Source organism: Lynx rufus, unplaced genomic scaffold, assembly GCF_022079265.1.
Source record: "Lynx rufus isolate CCGP_SWC_20201006 ecotype Redwood Valley unplaced genomic scaffold, mLynRuf1.p SCAF_7, whole genome shotgun sequence".
Taxonomy (NCBI): Eukaryota; Metazoa; Chordata; class Mammalia; order Carnivora; family Felidae; genus Lynx; species Lynx rufus.
The window spans coordinates 6,451,094-6,472,770 of record NW_025814889.1 but is presented as its reverse complement, the minus strand read 5'-3'; the positions used below and the strand labels follow the sequence as shown (position 1 = coordinate 6,472,770).

The following is a 21,677-nucleotide window of genomic DNA, read 5'->3' as shown; positions in this document are numbered from 1 at the left end:
GCCACACAAAACGCGCGGAGGGCTTAAATGACACAGATGATTTTCTCGTGGTGTTGGAGGATGTGAGTCCGAGATGCGGGTGTTGGTAGGGTTGAGTTCTGGGGACAGCCCACTTCCTCCTCTGTGGATACCCTCTTCTTTATGTGCACACGGAAAGAGAGAGAGACAGAGAGCTCGGTGCTCCTCCCGTCATGAGGACCCTACCTTCATGACCGCATCTAACCCTGATTACCTCCTGAAGGCCCCATCTCCAAACACCATCCCATTGGGGGTTAGAACTTCAGCGTATTAATTTTGGGGAGACGCCAACATTCCGTCTGCAGCTTCCCAGTGTCTGGAAGCAAGCATAGACCAGTCTTTGCTCACTGGTGAGACAGGAAGGGGTGGTCGTTGCAGGGTGCATGAAAAGGGGGGGTCACCCCTCCAGGCTTTCCTTCAGTCGGAGGCTGTGAGCTGGTGGTCCTCTGCTCCCCTCCTGTTTTCTCTAGCCCTCGCCTCGCAAGAGCCGGCCAAACGCTCAGAGGGCGAGCGCCTCATTTCCACTTAGGCTTCTAGTTAAAGATGGGTCAGGCCAGATTTTAATTGCTTATTACTTCCCCGCAAACAGAAATCGACATGATACACTCTATTAAATTACCTGCATCACAATCATTTTAAGAAAATGGTTTATGTTCTTTTAATGGCGCTATTTATCGTCCATAAACTTGCTGGTGTAACCAAGCGCCTCTCTGTCCTAATGAAACACACACACGGAATATTGTTCTCTGTTTATTGGAACCGTGAGGTGTTTAGCTTTTGCAGGTGGTTGAGCATTCCGGAAAAAACCACATTTGATTTTCACCTTCTAAGAGAAGTGTGCCTTGCCATGGGGTTAAATTCCATATCAGGGCTTAATATCCTCAGAAAGAAGACAAAGGATCGTAGGTTGTAGGACAGAGACAAAAATCGCATGGAGCCAGGGTTTCTTAGTCCATCCAGGCTGTTCTAGGAGAATAAATACCACAGACTGGGCATTTATTATTATTTCTCCCAGTTCTGGAGGCTGCAGGTCCGAGATCAGGGCACCCACAGATTTGGTGTCCGCTTCCTGGGTCATGGGCAGCCGTCCTTCAGCATCCTCACATGGTGGGAGGGGCGAAGAGGCTCTCTGGGGTCTCTTTTATAAGGGCACTAATCCCGTTCGTGGGGGCTCTCCCCCTTGTGACCTCCCAAAGGCCCCACCTCCTAACCATCACTTTTGGGGAAGGATTTCAACATGACTTTTTGGGGGGACACCTTCTGAGATGGCGTGGTGGACAGAGTGGTGCCCCGCCAGCGTGTGGGGACACCTGCCAGGGCCGGGAAGGGCTGTGAGCATCCCTGCTGGGGTCTGCACATCACCGTGCTCTGTTCTGGTGGCCTGGGTCCAGCCCTGGCCAGGTGGGGCTTTTGCTCTGGTCTTGCATACTTTTCATGAACCCCTCTTCTCTTCCCCTCTTCTCTATCTCTGGGGCTCCCCAGCCCCCAGGTGCCTCAGTTGCAGACTGCAGGGGTTCAGGCACCAGCGCAGGGGAGCTTCTCTTGCCTTTTCTCGTCTTGTCTTTGTCTCTCGTCTTGTCTCTTGTCTTGTCTTTGTCTCTTGCCTCTTGTCTTGTCTTTGACCGGCACCGTCCTTTCTCGTGACCTGGGCTCTCTTTTTACTACTGTGCCAAGGTTGAACTCCCTATTGACCAGCATCCAGATATCTGGGACGGTGAATTTGTTCCTGTCTGCTCAGGAAATCTGGGCTCCTGTGTGTCCTTTCCCTCCTGAGGCTCTTGACCTGCTGCACGTGGTGTCAGGCTTTGCTTCCTGGGGCAATTGTCTCCCTTTCACCGAGGTTTTAATGCAGTGCCCCTGGAGCTGAACCATTGGTGCGTTTCAGGGAATCCTTCTCCTCGTGGGGCAGTTTATAAGGCTGTGAACTGGTCCCTCTTCCTCCTTTGTGGGACCCTGTGCCCCCCTCCTCACCTGTGCATGGTGGAGGGACCGTTGGTTCATTTTCTGGGGCCCCACTGTGTCCGCCCGAGTATGTCAGATACTGTGAAGGAGAATCACTTTCTTCTTGTGTTCCGATATAGAAATGCCAAATTGGGGAAAAAAGATTCCCTAGAGGTAGAAGAGTATAAATAAAATGTTAAGGAGGATTATACAGTGTGCACAGCAGAGCCCGTCTGGTCACTCATAGCCCTTGACGTGACTTTGCGTAACGGACAGTGAATGACGGTGGGCTGAACCTTGATAACTTGACTCCCTCCGGCAGCATCTTTATCCTCTCGTAATTCTGGTAGCCTGAAAAGACTCGATAAACTGCTAAAACACAGGCACTCAGGCTCAAGGTGAGTTCAGAAGCTGTGGGGGCCAAAATATATGGCTGCATGCTGAAAAACAGACATGCAAGAAATTAAAAATATAGCCCCAAAGGTTTAATGTTGCCTTTTAACTGTGCTTAAATTCATATTCATGTCCTAACGGTCTGTCTGGAGTAGCCTGGGTTGATATAGGGAAGGTATAAACATATCTCCTTCAAGTGAGTGCTTCTGCAAATCCTATTTTGATAAGGTCTTAAATCCGTGGAGATCAGATCATAAAATTCCCCTGCAGTTTCAGCAATCGGTGGAAACAGGGCTCAACACATTTTTTTTTTTCTTTCAGTTTTGCATTCAGCCAGAGTAACCTCCATTCGTAAATCCCTCTGTCCCCCACCCCCACCCCCTGGGGCAGGGGGGGGAGGGGGAATATGGGCCACGTGGGGTGTGTTAGCAACATTTCAAGTGTAAATATTAAACTTGGTTGGTAAATTTTAATTCACCTTTTAATAATTTCCTGGCTCACGTGGGCTATTTTTTAGCAGATGCGGGCTTAGAGGTTTAGTGAAAAATGGGCCGTAATAACCGAAAATGCCAGACGAGCGTCGTGTCTAGTTTAGAAATTTATCGGGTCCTAAGTTCTTCATCAGCGGATGTGACTTCCCAGGTGTTCACATGGAATTTGGGGCAGCAGGTGATTGAAGATGGCGCTGGGGTGATTTATGCCATTAAATCACTTACAGAATGCACGCCAGTGTCCCCTGAAGGGCCCTATTAAGTTTATTCTTCATGTCTGATCGCAGCGGCTCAGAGCGTCAGAAAATCCCCTCGGCAGGTGGCCTTTTATGGGGGCAGGGTGTGAGTGCTCACGGTTGCTGAGTGTGCCAGTGACTCTGAAAACCTGGAAAGTAAAATTCCAGGAAGAACCACCCAGTAGAATATGTGAGTCCTTACACGCTTCTGTGGTTTGCTGTTGATACAGAAATCTATCCTTTGAAGATGGCCTCTGAGTGGAAGTGTTCTCTGGAAAAATCCCTTATTGACGCCACAAAGTTTCCTCTGCCGATGGAAGTGTTTAAGGTAAGATGTCGGTTCGTAGCGACTTGTTTATTCTTTCTCAGACCGTGCGAGTTCTGGAGTGAGAGGTTCCTTAACGTCGAAGCGCTCCCCACGGTTGCAAAAGCTAGTTTCGAAAAGCTCGGCCGCTCTGCATTCGCGACGTTCCAAGTGTTTATCTGTGTGCTTTGACCACGCTTTGTAATCCTCACAAATTCTCGTCTTACGAAACACTCATGGAACTGCCGTGGCTTTACTGTTTTTCTCCATAATGGGCTGGTATAGAGTCACGTCACCTCCTTTGCCCTCCTTCGCCCTTTACCAAAGGGACTGAAGAAGACGCAGCAGGCCTCGTTGGGTATTTGTTGGGCAAAAAGAATCGACAGTGATGCGCCTCTTGGTGGTTCGGTTTTCTGGATGGCCCGAGAAATTTGTGCGAGTACCTGCTGGGCGCGAGGCCTTGTAGGTGCTAACGGAAGGGGAATGACATCATAGCGGGAAAGGATCGCCGGGTTCTTAACGCTTTGAAATTATGCCCACCACTTAATATGAAGCCGTGGGCAGGGATGACCCATTCGGGCCAGAGGAAGGCCTCCAGCGGCTGTTTTTATGCGGACCCTGAGTCTTGGGCGGTTCTAAACGTGGTCGCAGCCGGCTGGCAGAAACTGGCTTCCTGGTCCCGAGGGGACACCTGTCTGCAGTACCTTTCACGTCCCATGTGGGGAATGACATGAGGAAGGCGTTTAGGTGCCAGGGGCAGGAGGAGTTTAGGGCCTGGGCGCAGGCATCGGCTTCCTGAATTTTATGTACGCCCAAGTCGTAGCTCAGGATTTTAACCCGTCACAGCAGATCACGTGCCTTCTCGAGCCGCGCTTTTCCTGGTTTGTAACACCAGTTTTAACTTTAAAAGACCGCTTTTGAAACCAGGGATAGAATTACGTTCCGCAGTTTAATTGAGCGATGACTTTTACAGCGTTTTGATCCTGTTGCGCTAGACGAACCGCGTAAATAGAACGGGATATTGGGGGGGGGGCGCCTGGGGGGCTCAGTCCCTGGAGCGTCCGACTCTTGATTTCGGCTCAGGTCGTGGTCTTGTGGTTTGTGAGTTTGAGCCCCGAGTCGGGCTCTGTGCCGACAGCGTGGAGCCTGCTTGGGATTCTCCCTCTCCCTCTCGGCCCCTCCCCTGCTTGCTCTCTGTCTCTCAAAATAAATTTATTAATTAATTAAAAAAAAAGAATTGGTTGTTAGCAGTAGTGATTGTTGGCAATGAAGCAATATCTTGGGCATTCTTTTTTTTTTTTTTTTTAAACTGATCAAATACTTCTTTCCTCACCTCTGCCTCCCTCCCTCCCTCCCTCCCTCCCTCCCTCCCTTCCTTCCTTCCTTTCTTGCTTTCCTGATAACATTCTCCCCTGGAAAAGATGATGACAGTAAAGAAGAACAGCTTTTCCCTTTCCTTTCTGGCTCCACGGTCTCTTTGCGGCCCTCTGTCGACCCGTGCAGGTGATGTCCACTGTCTTCGCGGTGGCCTTAGGAATATTTTAAACGTATAAATTGGGTTGTGTTCAAACTAGATTTTGTTTTGAAATACATCATACATCTGTGAGGAGCTCAGAGTCAGGGGTGAACGCAGAATACGAGAAGTCACCACCGGGAGCCCTTGGGCGCGTCCCTCCCCCACGCACTCTCGGGGCTCTGCCTCGTTTTGTGGGGATCACTTCCTCGCTTTCTCTTTGCAGTGTTACTGCCTCTGTCTGTTTTCCTAACTGTTACGTGATTTGCCTTGACAAAGTCAGAAGCAGGTCTAAGCCTCCCTGTTTTAGAAGAGGCCCTTTCCTGGGGGGAAATAGCCGGATGGCGTTTGGTTGGTAAGTTGGCTTTGCTTTTCCTCAGCTTACAAGAGAGTTGAGTCAGCAAAGGCACGAGCCGATCGTCAGAGAATTAGGGTTCCTCTCGGCCGGGTCATCTTCCAGGGCTGTAGCATGAACTTCACGTGCCGGACATCCTTTAGAAACATGGACGGGAACCAGTGGGTTTGTAGTTTCTGCCGTTGTAGCTTACTGCTGTTCCAGGAGGAAGCCCAAACACGGCTTCTCTGGGAATTCAATGGAATGGTCTCATCGGCTGCAGGCAGCTGGGCCTAGAGCAGGCACTGGGAGCGTGTTTCGTATGCAGTCGGCATGAGCCAGATACCGTCAACGGTCTTGGTCTGGCTTGCTTGGACGTTCTCTCCTCAGATTCTGAAGGTGAATGCAACATGGCAGCCGTCATCGTGATGGCAGCCGACAGGACCCTTCTCCCTGAGTGAGTGAGAATGTCTTTGTTCTGTCCTCATGCTTCACCGGCGGTCTGTTTGGGTAGAGAATTCTAGGCTCCTCACTATCAGTTTTCTCAAGAATTTGGACGTCTTGCTCCATTTTTTTCCTCCCTTCTCCGGAATCTTCTATTTTCCTCCACTTTTCTGCCATTTCACAGAGGAATGCCTTGGTGGGCATCTGTTTCCTTCCAGTATGCTGGCTGGAACTCAGGCCTTTAATTGGGGGATGTTTCTTTTTTAAAATGATGTCTCCCACCTCTCTTTTGCTCCCTTGATCTGTGAGCACGTGGATGTGGTTCTCCTGGACTGGTTTTTTTCCTCCTCCTCCTCCTCCTCTCTTTCTCCCTCTACCCTCCACCCCCCGCTTCTTTTCCTTTCAGTTCTATTTTTCATTTCCTTGTCTGTTTGCTCCACTGTGAGAAGTTTCCTGAAACTTGCTTATGCCGTCCTGTTTCTGCGAGCACTTGTTTGGTGTGTCTTCGCTGAATGCTGTGTTTATAGCCTCCTGTTCTCACAGCATGGACACATGAGTTTATCTTGTTGAAATTACTGACTTTTAGAAGTTTGTTTTTTTTTTTTCCCCTCCCTGAATAATTTAGTTCCTCCATGTTGCTTTTGGATTGTTTCCTGTCTTCTTGTTGGAGGCTTTACAAAGATAGCTGCAAATCCTTGACCTTCTGCTCTTGAGTAAGAAGGGGGTTAGAAAGCTGAGGGAGAGCTGTGTGGGTGTGGGTGACCCTGGAAGGCTACTTCTTTGTGCAGTGGTTTTTCCTCTTCAGCTGATTTTCCACAGGGTTCTTCGACTTCCAGCCCAGGGCTCAAAGCCGGCTGTCGGTGTTGTTGGGTGAGTGGGGAGAGGGGGGCCGGCCTTTCGGCACTGCACCCACAGCCCCGCGGCCAGCTGTATCACCGGCTTCAGAGGTGAGTGGGGAGCACGGTTGGTCTTTGGGAGTGGAGGAGGGAGCTTCTTCCCTCATCGGTTCCCATCCACCCCCAGTTTTAGGCATATGTGGTGTGACCATTTGCTGAGTCTCTCGAAGATTCTGCTGTCTGCCCTGCATTGGTTCTCAGCTTTGCTGCTGAAGGCTTGAGATGGGTTCTGTTGGTTGTGTTAAATCAGTCACTTTTTACTCATCTGTGTTGTTACCTTCCAAAACTTTGCTGCTACTGAGTGGATTTGGGTCTTAAAAATTCTTCACTGGAATTTTGGTTTAGGGAAATTAATGGGAGTTTTAGTCCGCCATCAGAATCTGACACCCCCGCACAAACCATCTTGTGGCTTGGGCTGTAGGTAAAGCTCCCTGACAGCCCTCCAAGATGGCGCTGAGCCTGCTGGTGACTCAGCCATGCTTCCCTCCATGGCTCATGTGCGGGGCCTCCCCTGTGTGCCCGCCACCGGCCTCTTCTCTGTTCTTCACGTACCTTTTGTCTGTTAGATGCTGCAGAAGGGTTCAGCTGCAAATATGAATCGTCTTAAAGAAGTCTTGCCTGGGCCCTTGGCTTCTGTCCTTGTCCTACATTCCGTGCCCTCTCTTCTGCCTTGTTGCCCAGCTCACAATTAGACTTGGCCATTTGTGTGGTTCTTGGTGTAACATCCATGTCTTTTTGCTTAACTGAAGCTTCCGGAAGGCAAGGACCACGTCTTTCTTGTTCAGTGTTGAATCCGTTCAACCAGACTGTAGGCAGACTCAGTAAATACTGTCAAATGGATGAACAAATTCTTGAAGAGACAGACGTATTTAACTCACGGATTTAAAATATTTTGAGTTGAGTAAATAAAAAAAATTAAAAAAGAAAAAGGGGCGCCTGGGTGGCTCAGTGGGTTAAGCGTCCAACTTTGCCTCAGGTCATGATCTTGTGGCTTGTGGGTTCGAGCCCTGTGTCGGGCTCTGTGCTGACAGCTCGGAGCCTGGAGCCTGCTTTGGATTCTGTGTCTCCTTCTATCTCTGCCCCTCCCCCACTTGTGCTCTGACTCTATCAAAAATAAATAAGTGTAAATAAAAAAATAAAAAATAAATAAAATATTTTGAGGTGGGGCGCCTGGGTGGCTCAGTCAGTTAAGTGCCCGACTTTGACTCAGGTCATGATCTCATAGTTTGTGGGTTTGAGCCCCGCGTCGGGCTCTGTGCTGACAGCTCAGAGCCTCGAGCCTGCTTCAGATTCTTTGACTCTGTCTCTCTCTCTCTGCCCCTCCCTGGTTGCTGTCTTTCTCTCTCAAAAATAAATAAAGTTTAAAAAAAAATTAAAAAAAATATTTTGAGTTAATACTATTGTTGGTTAATTGGATATGCAGACTTCTTATTCAGGACTATGAATACTAAGGCTCAAAAGGTAGAAACATTAATTATCCTAGTATGTTTTTTAATTCGTTAAACTTTTATTGGAGGAGCTACTCTCTGAAAAATGCTATTGACCTGATCCCAGGGTTTCATAATTTTTCTACGTTTTTCAAAATACAGTGACCTTCTTCTGTCACTTTCATGTTTTTCGCTGAGAATTCAGACTATTTTGATGGACTCCTTGAGAGTTATTATTGTATGCACTAAGTGTCTTGTTCATGATGAATAGTGACTTTAAGAGTAGAGACTGAATATTTCCCATTTTTCACAGGGCCTCCCATCAGGCAGGACATACGGAATGGGCGTTGCGTAAATAAAAATGGGTTAAATTGAAATTATGTGTATTTTTGTTAAAAAACAGTTTTTAGGTTTATTTATTTTGAGAGAGAGACAGAGCAAGTGGGGGAGGGGAAGAGAGACGGGGGCAGAGAGAGAGAGAGAGAGAGAGAGAGAGAGAGACTCCCAAGCAGGCTCCACACCAGCATTACGGAGCCGGATGCAGGGCTCGAACCCACGGACCGTGAGACCGTGACCTGAGCCAAAGTCTGACGCTTAACTGACTGAGCCACCCAGGCGCCTGAGGTTCAGACTGTCTTAATCGTTGCTTCGCCTTAACAAAAACAGGAGAGTTTTTGTTTTGTTTTGTTTTTTGCCCTCTTAAGTTTTTGGATGTTTCGGTGAGCAGTATTCTCCTGCAGGTGTAAAAAGAGAACTTTGTGTTTTTCCCCCTGTTACCACTGTTTGATCATCACTTTCTCAGCAGGCAAACTTACTTCTATTCTTCTCATTATGGTAAAAGGTGTATATGTTTGGATTCAGTCATGAGTCATCCTAGATGCCTGTTGTTGAGGAAAATTGCCATCGTGTTCCACTGTTAAGAGAAGTCAAAGCAATGCACATTTAATGGCTGGAAACGAGCAGTGTTTCAAAGCAGTTCTTTTTTTCATTACCGCCGTTACACTGGAGACAAAATGGGTATTTTGACGGAATGACTCTCATTATGTGGCGGTGATTGTCATTCTGGGGATGTGTTCACATACGTGCCTTGGTATCTGTGTGCCTATGTCTATAAGTTCAGTCCGCTAGTGTTAACGTACAGAATTCCCCATCTCGTACGAATATCAGTATGGACAGCAACGTCGTAAAAAACGAGCACAGAATTAGTCTTCCTGCTGTCATTTACCCTTGATTTGAAGGAACGCTTAGAATGGCTTTCGGGTGCCATATTTTAGTGGCAATTCTGATTTCCCTTATTTAGAAAACACAGATGATCCGCAAACAGGTACATTCATTTGAAATTTAAGTACCTAATGAATTGGGTACCGAAGGGAAGGGGATAAAAAATTCATTACATTGAACAATAAATAAGGAAAAACATTTTTTTTCCTGAAAGCTAGACTCACTATTGAAAGACTTAATAGATTTACCAAAGTAGTCCATATATTACTACCAATTTAACTCCTGAAAAATGGTAAGTATGTGGAGGTGATTGCCCTGCACGTCAGACTGGTGCCTCATAGCTTTCCGTTTTACTTATTAGGCAAACTTTTCAACCCATCATCTGATTGACCTATGACAAGTCCCACGATCAAAGTGATGAGAACAGAAGAAAATGGCCAGCGTTTTCTGCACCATTTTTAAAAATTCAGTGTTTATTTTTGAGAGAGACAAAAAGAGAGAGCCCATGAGCAGGGGAAGGGCAGAGAGAGAGAGAGAGAGAGAGAGAGAGAGAGGGAAACACAGAATCTGAAGCAAGCTCCAGGCTCCAAGGTGGCAGCACAGAGCCCAGTGCGGGGCCTGAACCCGTGAACTATGAGATCTTAACCTGAGCTGAAGTCGGACACCTAACCGACTGAGCCACCCAGGTGCCCCTTTCTGTACCGTTTAAGTTTTCAGTTTTCCTAAGTACCCAAGGCATGGATTTGGGGAAATACAGCTGAATTTTAAGAAAAGGGCGAAGGGAGATGCGAAAATAAGAGCGTAGCTATAATTAACATGATATTTCATGTGTCAGATGTTCATAAGCCTTCTCTAATTACTGCTACTTTTCATTCTCTGCAATGCTCGTGAGTTGTAATCTACATTTGTGACCCCACTGATCTGAGAATGTTAAGCTGTGGACACTTCAGTGACAACTCCCACATACATCAAAGAGATCTACAAGTAGGAAGCCAAGTCCCTAATTTTCCAGTTAATCGAAGTAAGGCATTTCTCCCTTAGAGGAATACAGATGTGTGGCCCAGGGAATGCACACTGTCCTCCTTGCTTCACTCACGACCACGCCTCGTAATTGTAAGGAGGTAGTGTTCTTTGAAATGTCACTGAAACCCTTTATCCATTTTTATCCCTTAAAGAAGTGAACTTGTTTGAATATTGTTTTTCATCGCACTGAAAACATTAAAAAAACGCTCAAAATCTCAGTGTGGTTGAAATTCCAAGTGCGCTGTTTAGGGATCGTCGGGAGAGCGAAAGCAGGTGCAAGCCGCTGAGACTTGAGGCCAGAACCTTGGCGTCGGCCCCGAAGGCTTGCTCTTTCTCATGCCTGTGTCGGGTCCCCCGCTCTGCCCCCGGGTTTGGGGAACACCAGGATGGCGGGACTCAGCTGTGGGTACGCTCGCGGGTTGTTAATTAGAGAGAGCAAAAGGGTGTAAAGCAACATCGGCAGTGGGAAGAAGAACGTGGTGTGGACTCTGGAAACTCACGCCCAAGCCTCCGAGGGCCCTCTCCGGAGTGGCTCCCGGACACTCTTAAGTGTGACAGCACGTGCTTTTGTCTTCAAGAGGGGATCATTAGAGGCCCAGTGTCCAGGGGCTTAATGGGGGGCTGGCCACCGTGGGTATCCCATGCCTAGCGTGTGGCCCCGTCTTAGACTCCCAGAAGGCAACTTAAATCGTACCGTTTGTACAAATAATCTTGGCACGGCGGTCTACTCTTCTGTGTAGGGGGAGCTTTGTATCCGTGACGGGTGCTGTTGGTGATGTATTTCCAGACGACAGCCCAGGGCTAAACCCCGCAAGCGGGCCCTTTCCAAGGACTGCGATCTCTGGCCTGCTGTGCATAGTAATCCTCTTCCGGGCACCTCCGTCCCATCTATCGACAGAACCGGGCTCTGTCCTCACAGTCTTGTCCCAGAGTCGTCACTTTTCTCTTGGCCCACCACCACGGCCCCAAGACTGGGTCTGCCCTCCTTCTCTCCTGGACCGCTGTGTTAGTTTCAGAACTATATTCCCGGCTGCTAATCATTGCTTCCCTGCGGTCTGTCCTTCAGAGGGCGGCCAGAGCGATGTTTGAGAAAATACTTATTTTGGGGAGAGAGCGAGCGGGGGAGGGAAGATCCAAAAACGGGTTCTGTGCCATCAGCGGCGAGGGGCTGGAACTGGAACTCACACACCTCGAGATGTGGGGCTGGAACTCACACACCTCGAGATCGTGACCTGAGCCGAAGTCGGACGCTCAGCCGACCGAGCCACCCAGCGATTCTTTTGAAACAAGATCCAGATCCCTTCGCTCTGTTGCTTGTAACCCCCCAGGTGGCATCTCCTGCTGAGGGAGGGCCGTCCAGGCTCCTGCATGGTCCAGCTCCCTGCGGGCTCTCTGAGCCTATCTGCGGCCTGAGGCCCTCGCCGGTCCCTCCCCACGCCATGGAGACCTGCTGTCCCTCCAAACCTGAGATACCCCTGCTCAGGCCTTTGCAGTAATGCCCTGGCGCCCTGGAAAGTGACCCCCCCCCCCCCCCCCGCAAACTGAGGCCTGCATGGCACCTTCCTTCGCTTTATTCAGGTCTTTGCTTACAAGGAGGAGCCATACTCTCCAGCACCAACCTTCTCCTCCTCTTGCCCATCGTAGCACTGATCCCCACACATGGTCTCTGTTAATTTGCTTTTTCTGCATCTGATCCGTTTCCCCTCGCTAGAACGTAATAAACTCCATAGAGCAGATAGCGGCTCCATTCCCGGGGCCTGGAGCAGCGCCTGGCACTTTGGAAGCGTGCCATAAAAATCCTTGAACGGATTGGTGAAGAAGTCCAGTACAGGAATCAACTCAGAGGAATGAAAACTCAGGAGAGGTCATTAAGTGTTGGGTCAGGGAGGCGAATCTCCTGGGAGCGGTTCTAAATGACACCGTGACCACGTATAGAGAGGGGACCGGGGGCTCTGTTGCGGTGGTGGATTGGCAGCTGAGCTGGTGTTTCCGTGAGCAGCTGAAACAACACCCTGTCAGTTTGAGGCTAAGAGGAGGCAGTTGAGGGCCCTGGGAAGGACACTAGGGATGGATTGAAATTGAGGAAACGTCTCGGCATAAAAAAAAAAGTCACGTTCTGTGAAATTCCGTTGCTGGTGAAGTTGCATTGTCCCTGTGCCTTCTCGTTGAAAATGATCAGAGTCGTGGTGCCTGGGTGGCTCAGTCGCTTAAGCATCCGACTTCAGCTCGGGTCATGACCTCACAGTTCATGAGTCCGAGCCCCGCGTCGGGTTCTGTGCTGACAGCTCAGAGCCTGGAGCCTGCTTTGGATTCTGTGTCTCCTCTGCCCTGCCACTCTGCCTCCTCGGCCCCTCCCCTGTTCACGCTGTGTCTCTCTCTCTCAAAAATAAATAAATGTCAAAAAAAAAAAAAAAAAGAAAATGATCGGAGTCAACTTAATATTGCCTCGCCAGTGTTGTGTGGGTTAGTTTCCTTTTCAGTGTGGGGCGCTCATTAGCTGTCCAGATGTTTCCAGTAATGCATCGTAAGGCGCTGTGGCTGATGTGTCATTGACTCACGAAACCGATCCGTGGACATACAAGGAGCTTGAGGAATGTCCTGGAGAGGACACTTCTGTCGGGCAGTCGCTGGCTCTGAGTGAGTGGCTTCTGCCTTCTGGGCATCTGGATTTCTAGCCTGTTGCCTTCCCTTTTCTAGCGTCATACCCAAGTTCCTCGAATACGCACAGTAGCTGCGTAGATGAGAGGCGTTTGGTTGGTGACAGCCGATGTTTGCAGGTTATTCCCGTTTTATTGGAAGCTGAGGAGAGATGTGTTTTTCGATGGGATATACACACCCAGACACTCTAGCCACGACCCATTCCATCCTTGCCAATTCTTGATCCGTATCTGTGGCTAATGAGGTTAATGGGACCCGTGCTTTTACATCCTCAGGACTCACGGTGCGTCAAAAGAGAATACTTGGGCTAGTACTTGGAGGAAATACTCAGTCTCTTGGTGCCCCTCATACAACTCATGTTTTGGTCTTCTTCGACATAAGTGTGTGTTAGAAGAATCCCAAACTGTTTACAACTGATTCGGGTTCAAGGGTGCTCTTGAAATCTGTAGATAAAGGGCTTTCGTAACGGCCAAGCAATAAGCTAGGTGTTGTTGGGTCCGGTCCCAAGCTATGCCTGTCCTTGTGTCTGTAGTGAGGCTCACTCTCTCCAGAGCGTGGTGTTTCACAAACAAGGGGAAGGAGCCGCTGAGGGAAAGCTAGTTGGTAAAAGAAGATCCCTAAGGATTATTATTGTTTTTCAGCACAAGCGCCCTAACGACGACAGGTAGACATTCCACGCACGTATTTCTTCTCTGTAAAGAGGGTTCAGGCCGTGCTCATAATACACTGAAGTCCCCACAGCCTGTTACTTCTTGAGCTCTTCTCGGCTTTGAATTATGTACCCGTCGGTGTGCTTGTAGATTTAACCCATCGGAGGGCATCTCTTTCTGTATTTTAGCGTCTGAGACCCAGGTTAAAGGCCGGAGAGAGAAGATGAAGTGTGGCAAAGAGAGAAGAGCTTCTCTTTCTCATTCCATCGGCTACAGCCGAAAGGGTAAGAAAGGAAGTGAGCTGTTCTGTTAGGTTGGATTGTGATGTGGTGGTTTCTATGGTGACTGATTTCTTTTTCTCTTGTTCGGCAGCTAAATGCAGCAATAACCAAAAAAAAAAACAAAAAAACAAAAAAACCCACCAACAATAAAACAAACCAAAATCTCATGGCTGAGTTTGCCCTTCAGGTGGGTTACTTTTATTCTCCCAGAATCTGCTTTAAGCCCCCTGTGTAGGGCCAGCACTAATTCCTTTGGCTTGACGTCCCTTGTCCCACACGGCAGAGTGAGTGTCGTGATACCGAACGTGTTCTCATCCAGTTAAGCCCAAATGTCCCTTTGGCTGTCTTAGACGCAGGGTCATTTCGTTATCAGACTGATGATGGCTTGCCCCCTGGGATCCTGTCAGTGCGGTTGACTCCGCTTTCGAGGGCGTCGCTGGGCGCCCTGTTCCAGGCTGTCCTACCTTGGGGCTCCCTCGCCGCACCCCTGGGCGTGAAGGCACAGGCTTCTGCAAGCCTTGTGCAGTATCCCTCCTTTGCCGTTCTCATTTCTTTAAAGACTTAGAGGGATTCTGGAAGCAGAGCCTCTCTGGGGTGCTAGATGGCAGAGAAGTGCGGTCCTGTCTGACGTATAGAAACAGAAAGGAGGGCCTGCTCTCTGTCGTTCCTCCTGCGCCCCAGGCTCGTGAACCGCAGCCCAAGACTTACACAACGGGAAGAGGATGATGGGGGCCATCTCGCTCCACTGAGCGTCAGAGAAAGTCTTGGGAGAGATGCCCTAAGGAAGGCAACTTGGGTCAAACAATATTGTAACCGGAAAAATCGCAAGGCCGGGACAGAGTTCGCTCTAACGGTTGCTCCGTCACCAGGGCCCCAGAGCTGCTGCCTGCAGTCTGCTAGATAGTGGCTCGCTTTTAATTCGAAACAAGAAGAACTTAAGAACCGAGTCAACTTTCCGTTCTCTGCTCCGTGAGTTGTCATTCCCAAATGGCTTCTGTTCGCCGCCGATGATGCGCGCTCGCGCCGCTTAACGGCACTTTCGGGCAGGGCAGGGTAATATTAGCACCGACTCTGGGAATTGGTGGCGGGATACGGGGCGGGGGTGGCGCACGCATCTCTAAAACAGAAGCATTTCAAAGCGACTGTCATGTCGTAGTTTCATTTCTTCAGATTTTCCGTGCCACTCCCCGTTAAGAATCAGTGAGAAGTGGTTTCTGCGTTTTGGTTCTGCAGACGATTTGGTAATCAGCCACAATCAGATCGTATGGATTGTTTTTTTTCCCCTCTAAATATACACAGAGATCCTTTGTAGGTTAGGTTGAACTTTTCATCTCCACGTGCCTTTTGCGAACAGCACGTATGAATCGCAGTGTCTCAAGAAAGGGAGTCGGATAGGAGGAGGCGTCCTTGCAGTCAGGGGTTTACAGTCCCTGGAACAGGAGGGCCCCAGCACACCATGCTTCGGAGCCCCAACTTTCAATAAGTTGAACACCTGCCCTGAGGGGTTCGTGTGTATTGTGGGTGTAAATAAAAGTGTGGGGATCTTTCGGCTTCCTTTTATTTCCTGGGACAGCCGTCTGACTCCGAGTTTCCTTGTCTGGATGGCACAAAGTCAAGGGTGAGATGAAAATCTGCCTCCAGTGTTGTCTCCAGCCCCACTTAGAACCAGTAGGATAAACAAATCAGATTCACTTTTCCAGAATAGGCCATGTTGTGTTTCACATTTAAAAACAGGAACGAATGGGGTGCCTGGGTGGCTCGGTCGGGTAAGCATCCGACTTCAACTCAAGGTCATGATCTCACGGTGCGCGGGTCCAAGCCCCGCGTTGGGCTCTGTGCTGACAGCTCAGAGCCTGGAGCCTGCTTCGGATGCTGTGTCTGCCTCTCTCTCTGGCTCTCCCCTGCTCACACTCTGTCTCTCTCTCAGAAATAAAATAAACCTTAAAAAAAAATTTTTTTTTAAAAAAGGAACGAATAAGTTTGGAAGAGTAGAAGCCTGACTTAAAGCTTCTTAACGTCTATCAGCATGTCCCGGTGTTGTTGCTGGTGCGATTTCTGGGTCCCAGCAGGACTGATTCTTGCCCCTAGCATCTCCGTGTTCCTAAAGGAAAATTCATGCATACTCAACTCCAGTCTGCAAGGAGTTCAGAAAATTTAGTCATTCCGGTTGTGATTTTGTACAGATGGGTCCGTTCCCTGGGCCTCCGTTGTTTCTGAGCCGGCCGCAGGGCCATCGGTGGGGGGCGGGGGGCTGCTGAACGAGGAAGGCCCAAGCGTTACAAACCCTCGGTCTTGGGCGGGGACGCGCACACCTCTGGAGCATCTCTGGAATACACGGTACTCCTTTCAGACCCGGCAGGGTGGGGTACGGACAGCACAGGGTCAAAAGCGCAAGTGAGACTGTGGATACTTGACAGGAACTGCGCTGTCATTCTCCCGTGACAGCTGGCTGCCGTGTTGATGGTGGCTTCTGGTTACGGAGCCCCGCAGGGTGGGAGGGACGATACCGGCCACTCTCCACGTGCCCACTCAGTGTCTTCGCAGCTCGCTGGCGGGCACCTTTGGTCCGTGCACTCGGGGAGACTCCAGGCTCAGACACGCTGATCTCTCGTCCTACCCTGGGCCGGGACCCCGTGGTGCCTCCAGGACGCAAACACAGACCTGTCTGAATCCTGGGGCCAAGATATTTTTTCCTTTTGCTTTCGGACAGTCTTTAAGAAGTCAACAAGGGTATTTACAGGCTGAGCCCAGTGAGTATTATTGCAGCAGAGAACGAGAAGATAAATCCCGAGGGCATTGAGGATTGCCTGTCAAGTATCCTAGGTGAACTGGAATGCGTCGAGTGACTCGTCACCTTGGACGGAGGCTCTTGGGGCAGGATGATTCTTTATTGTCACGATTAGCAAGTGCCCCCACGTCTTTCAGATGCTGGTACTCCAGAGTGTGGCGGTGCTCCCCGTGTGGAAGAACCACCGCTGGTGTGGACCAGGAGGAGTGGCCCCATTTTTCTTGACAGTGATTGGCTTGGGAGGAGGCACATGGCCGGTTTGGGTCAACAATCCACGGGGAAGCCAGCCGCGTGGTTTCTAGAAGAGACGTGGGGAGGAGGTGGCTGTCTCTTCTTCCCCTGCACTTTATCCCCTCTGGCCGAGGGTCCTGGGACTCACACAGTGTTGAGAGGGATGGAAGGAACCTGGGCCTCGTAGGAGGGTGTTGCTGCTCCCTTAACCCAGGCCGAGTGGCCGATCCCCGGGAGCTCCCTAACTAGGGACAGGATGGGTTTCCTTACGGTTCATTTCATCTTAAGTAGGGCTTCCTGGTCTTTGCATGTGAAGGCAGCCGAGTGGGTAAAGCTTTCCTCAGGGAACAGCACCCGCTGGGTGACTTGGTCCGCTTGTCTGTGGGTGTGAGATGATAGCGTGCTCCTTAAAAGTAACAAACCCGGTGTTGCCGTGGAGGAAGGGAAGCAGGTTAAGAGTGGTGGCCTTGGGAGGGTAAGTAATGATGCTGGATTTGCCGTGTAGACTGGTATAGATGCCACGTTGGGATTTCCAGCATCGAGTGAATCCGAACCAAGAGGGATGGTCTGTATGGCTCATCAGACCGAGAGACTGAAAAGCTCCCGGGATGGCTTAATGTTGGAGACAGAGGCAGAGAGAACCAAGGGGCTTTGGGGGGGCTCATGGAAGGTGAAGAGGGAGGAGCCCACACATGCAGGTGTCCCCTCCCCCATACCCGGCTTCTCTCGCGACTGTGTCTGAACTGGTGGTTCTCGACCGGGGAGAATTCGCCCGCCAGGGGGCACTTGGCAGGGTCCGGAGGCATCTTGATGGTCACATCTGGGAGGGCGCTGCCAGTGTCCAGAGGGTAGAGGTCAGAGATGAAGGTGAACAGCCTGTGGTGCACAGGACGGCACCCCCAATAAAGAACTGTCTGGTCCCCGAATGGCAACAGTGCTGAGGTGGAGAAGCCCTAGCCTAGAGAACAGATACTTTTGGGAAACAGGTTGACCAGCAGAAGTCGAGAACAGTCGGGATTTGAGGAGGGTACTTGAGACTTTAACTGTTACGAGGCCCGTGCCAGGCTGCCTGGCAAACGAGCACGTAAAAATTTGGGGGTCGGGGCGCCTGGGTGGCTCCGTCGGTTAAGCGTCCGACTTCAGCTCAGGTCACGATCTTGCGATCTGTGAGTTTGAGCCCCGCGTCGGGCTCTGGGCTGATGGCTCAGAGCCTGGAGCCTGCTTCCGATTCTGTGTCTCCCTCTCTCTCTGCCCCTCCCCCGTTCATGCTCTGTCTCTCTCTGTCTCAAAAATAAATAGACGTAAAAAAAAATTTTTAAAAATTTGGGGGTCCTCCCCCCTCCCCGTGTTCCAGGAGCTGCTCTCCGGGTCTAGAAGAGTCGGGACACAAAGTCAGCCCTCCTTGAGGGAAAGTTCTGCTTGTGACTGGCTGTCCTTCCTCTCTCTGAAGGGTGGTGCCTACCCAAGTGGGGACCATCGAGGGCCACGGTCGTATTTCCATGACAACGGTTTGGTTGCATGTGGGGGCTTCCCACAGTGTTTTTGTCAGCCGCATTCCGTCAGTGGGGTGCCAAGCTTGGACCCCCGCCCAGAGTGGCCATCACACTCTTCCTCCGTCCAGGGCACTAAGGTTGTCCCGGGCGTTGCTGTGGAAACGGGAAGAGACGCCCCTGCTTACCAGGAGAGAATGAACTCTGTGTGAGAAGAGACGCTGTCGTCACTGGTGACCTTCACCCAGAATCAGCCACGGTTTGCTGTTACGTGAGGTTGAATTTCTTGCAGATGCTCTTCTGGTGCTAAATGTTAATCAGTGAAAGGCATTTTTTTTTTTTTTTACATTTATTATTTTTTTGAGAGACGGAGAGAGACAGCATGAGCAGGGGAGGGGCAGGAAGAGAGGGAGACACAGAATCCGAAGCAGGGTCCAGGCTCTGAGCTGTCAGCACAGAGCCCGACGCGGGGCTCGAACTCATGAACCGTGAGATCGTGACCTGAGCCGGAGTCGGCCGCTTAACCGACTGAGCCACCCAGGCGCCCCAGTGAAAGGCATCCTTAATGTTCTGGTTTTTTTGTTTGCTTGCTTGTTTGTTTATTTTAAACAACCTAGTGTGCCAGTTTTTGGACTTCGTGAGAAACCAGGTCTGCCCTAGTTACGTGGTGTAAATCCTGTGGTTCAGGTTGAAGTATATAATACTGCGTTTCATCACTACTATTTTTCAGCTTGATTTACTGCATGGATAGTAGATAAAGCTGCTGCTTACAGCTGTAAGTAAAGAATGGAAATGCTTATTAGTGTTCCGCACCCAGATTTTTTATTACATTTTTGTCATAAATATTTCATTGGCCAAATTTAATTCAGTGCAGTGGAATTAAAATGTAATAATGCTATTGATTTAATAAATGTTGGCATTCTCCTGTCCATTTTTAGATGAAACTAATATAATGAGAGTAATTTCCTAATGAACACACGAGCACCGGATCACCGGTAAAACAAAAAGGGGGAACAGTATGATAAATTGGACTGGATCTTTTTTTTTTTCTTCCGGCATGGCGTATCATGCTGATACGAGGAAAGGAATTAAAGCGTAGTTCATTATATATCAATTTGAATGTAATACTAATTAAAACCTTCCTTTGACTTCACTGAAGCCTATTTTTAGAAATTATGTAAATTAACCCAGGCCTTTGAAAACGGGCATATGCAATGTTTGAGTTCCCCGAGGACCCCAAATGCTGGCATGTCGGCACCGGGAAAATGACGCCGTGCGGTATTTTTTGTGTAGGTACGATATACACTAAGAGATGTGGATGCTCAAAAAAATGTGGCAGGGCCATACTGCAGGGCTGCTTTTTGTCCATTTTATGTCCTATCCAACGTAAGCGAAAAAGGAAGCACCCTAGAATTAACGATTGAGGCCCACGTTGCCGCCACTAGAAAATTTCCCGTGGCGTTTGACCGCGGGACTTGGGTTAGGAGTTTGGTTTCCGCACGGGGAGCAGTTTACCGCTTTTCTTGCGTGGAGATCCTCACCAAGTGCATTTTAATTGCATTGTGTTAATTAGTTTGAACTCGCTCTCCCCGCTGCCGCATTCTTCGTATTGTTGTCTCGCGGGTGGTGTATTTATCTAACGAAGTGGGGGTGGGGGGGGGAAGCATCGGCTATTTTAGGGAGTCGGTGGTCCCCACATAACCTGCAGCTCTTCAGGCCCCTGACATAACTGCAGAGAGAGGAGTCAGGTTCAAGCAGGAATGTGACCCACGAGTGGGACCTGAAAGGGTGGCAGTTTCCGTCTTTCGCGTCTTCTCTTTCCTCTGTCTCCTGCTTCCCGTATGCTCCGTCTCCTTGCGTAGATCAATACTTAGAATCGTTTGTCTGTTTTATAAAGAGCGCCGGGGTTCGCCCTGAAGCTTTATCACTATGCCAGAGAAGTTTGGGCTGGTGCTTACTCACGGATGGCCAATACTAAGACCGCTCCGTGCGGTGGTGTTTCTTAACTAGCTGTGTTTGATTCTTCGGGAGCAGGTCGTGCCTTTCTCCAGGCGTAGCGATCGTTCCCAGGCAGGGACTGTGTCAGAGGCTGACGTCGGAAGAGGTGGCTGGCCGGCGTGGACCTGCCGCCCCTCGGGGAAGGCTCTGAGCTGGCTCGAGGTCGGGATGCTCTGACCTCAGTGTGTCGGGTGAAAAACATGAGACATAAGCCCGAACCATAAATCCAAACAACCAAATGCACTGGTGGTTTGTCCACTCTTTTTTCCCCAGCGTTACACCTTTTTTAAAAAAAAAAAAATTTTTTTTTAACGTTTATTTATTTTTGAGACAGAGAGAGACAGAGCGTGAACGGGGGAGGGGCAGAGAGAGAGGAAGACACAGAATCCGAAACAGGCTCCAGGCTCCGAGCTGTCAGCCCAGAGCCCGACATGGGGCTCGAACTCACAGACTGTGAGATCATGACCTGAGCCGAAGTCAGACGCTTAACCGACCGAGTCACCGAGGCGCCCCCCCACCCCCAGCGTTACACTTTGTCAGGAACCACCTCATCCGCTGTCTCTTCATTCTGTATAGATTCACGCGTAACACGTAGTATTTAAAATACTACTGACTGATTGAGATTCATCAGCCAGGAACGTTTGCCGGGTTAACCAAGTTTATCAGACCAACCTGTCTGGGTTAGCGTTGATAATGTCGCGATAAAAGAGGCATCGACGAAGGATGGCTTCCTTGGAAAGCACCACAGGCATTTTGCAGCACACGCTTCTTCAATCCTCATTGCTTAAAGCACACACGAAAGCAGTTAGTAAAAATCATTTGCTAATTTTGGATGAAGGCTGAGTGTATATAAACATTTCGAGGGCAATTTTTAGTGTCCGAAGCCTCTGACACACGTTTTTCATAAGCCGCTGAAAGAGTGTGATGAATTAACAGTGAAAATTGGGAGGTTAAGGAAATGATCAGTATTAAGAGCTGTTACCTTTTAACCTGGCAAGATGTCTGGGGCTCCTGGATGGCTCAGCGGGTTAAGCGGTTTAAGCGTCAGACTGTTGATTTCGGCTTAGGTCATGATCTCGCAGTTTGTGGGATCGAGCCCCACATCGGACTGTGCGCTGACAGCGCAAAGCCTGTTTGGGATTTTCTTTCTCCCTCTCTCTCTGCCCCTTTCTCAAAATACATAAATAAACTTTAAAACCAAAAAAAGGGGCGCCTGGGTGGTTAAGCGTCCGACTTCAGCTCAGGTCATGATCTCAAGGTTCTTCGAACCCCACATCGGGCTCTGTGCTGACAGCTCAGACCGCTTGGGGTTTTGTGTTTCCCTCTCTCTCTGCCCCTCC

The 21,677-nt window shown here is 49.6% G+C and overlaps 1 protein-coding gene across 5 annotated transcripts in view; it reads left to right on the top strand.

Annotated features, from left to right (window-relative positions):
• The window catches only part of SFMBT2 (Scm like with four mbt domains 2), a 227,553-nt gene that overhangs the window by 115,479 nt on the left and 90,397 nt on the right, over positions 1–21,677 (top strand). For all 5 annotated transcript variants that reach the window (XM_047064867.1, XM_047064866.1, XM_047064869.1 and 2 more), the window contains one exon: positions 3,310–3,407. In XM_047064867.1, the coding sequence (XP_046920823.1) occupies positions 3,310–3,407 (98 nt within the window). The remainder of the gene's footprint in view (positions 1–3,309; positions 3,408–21,677) is intronic.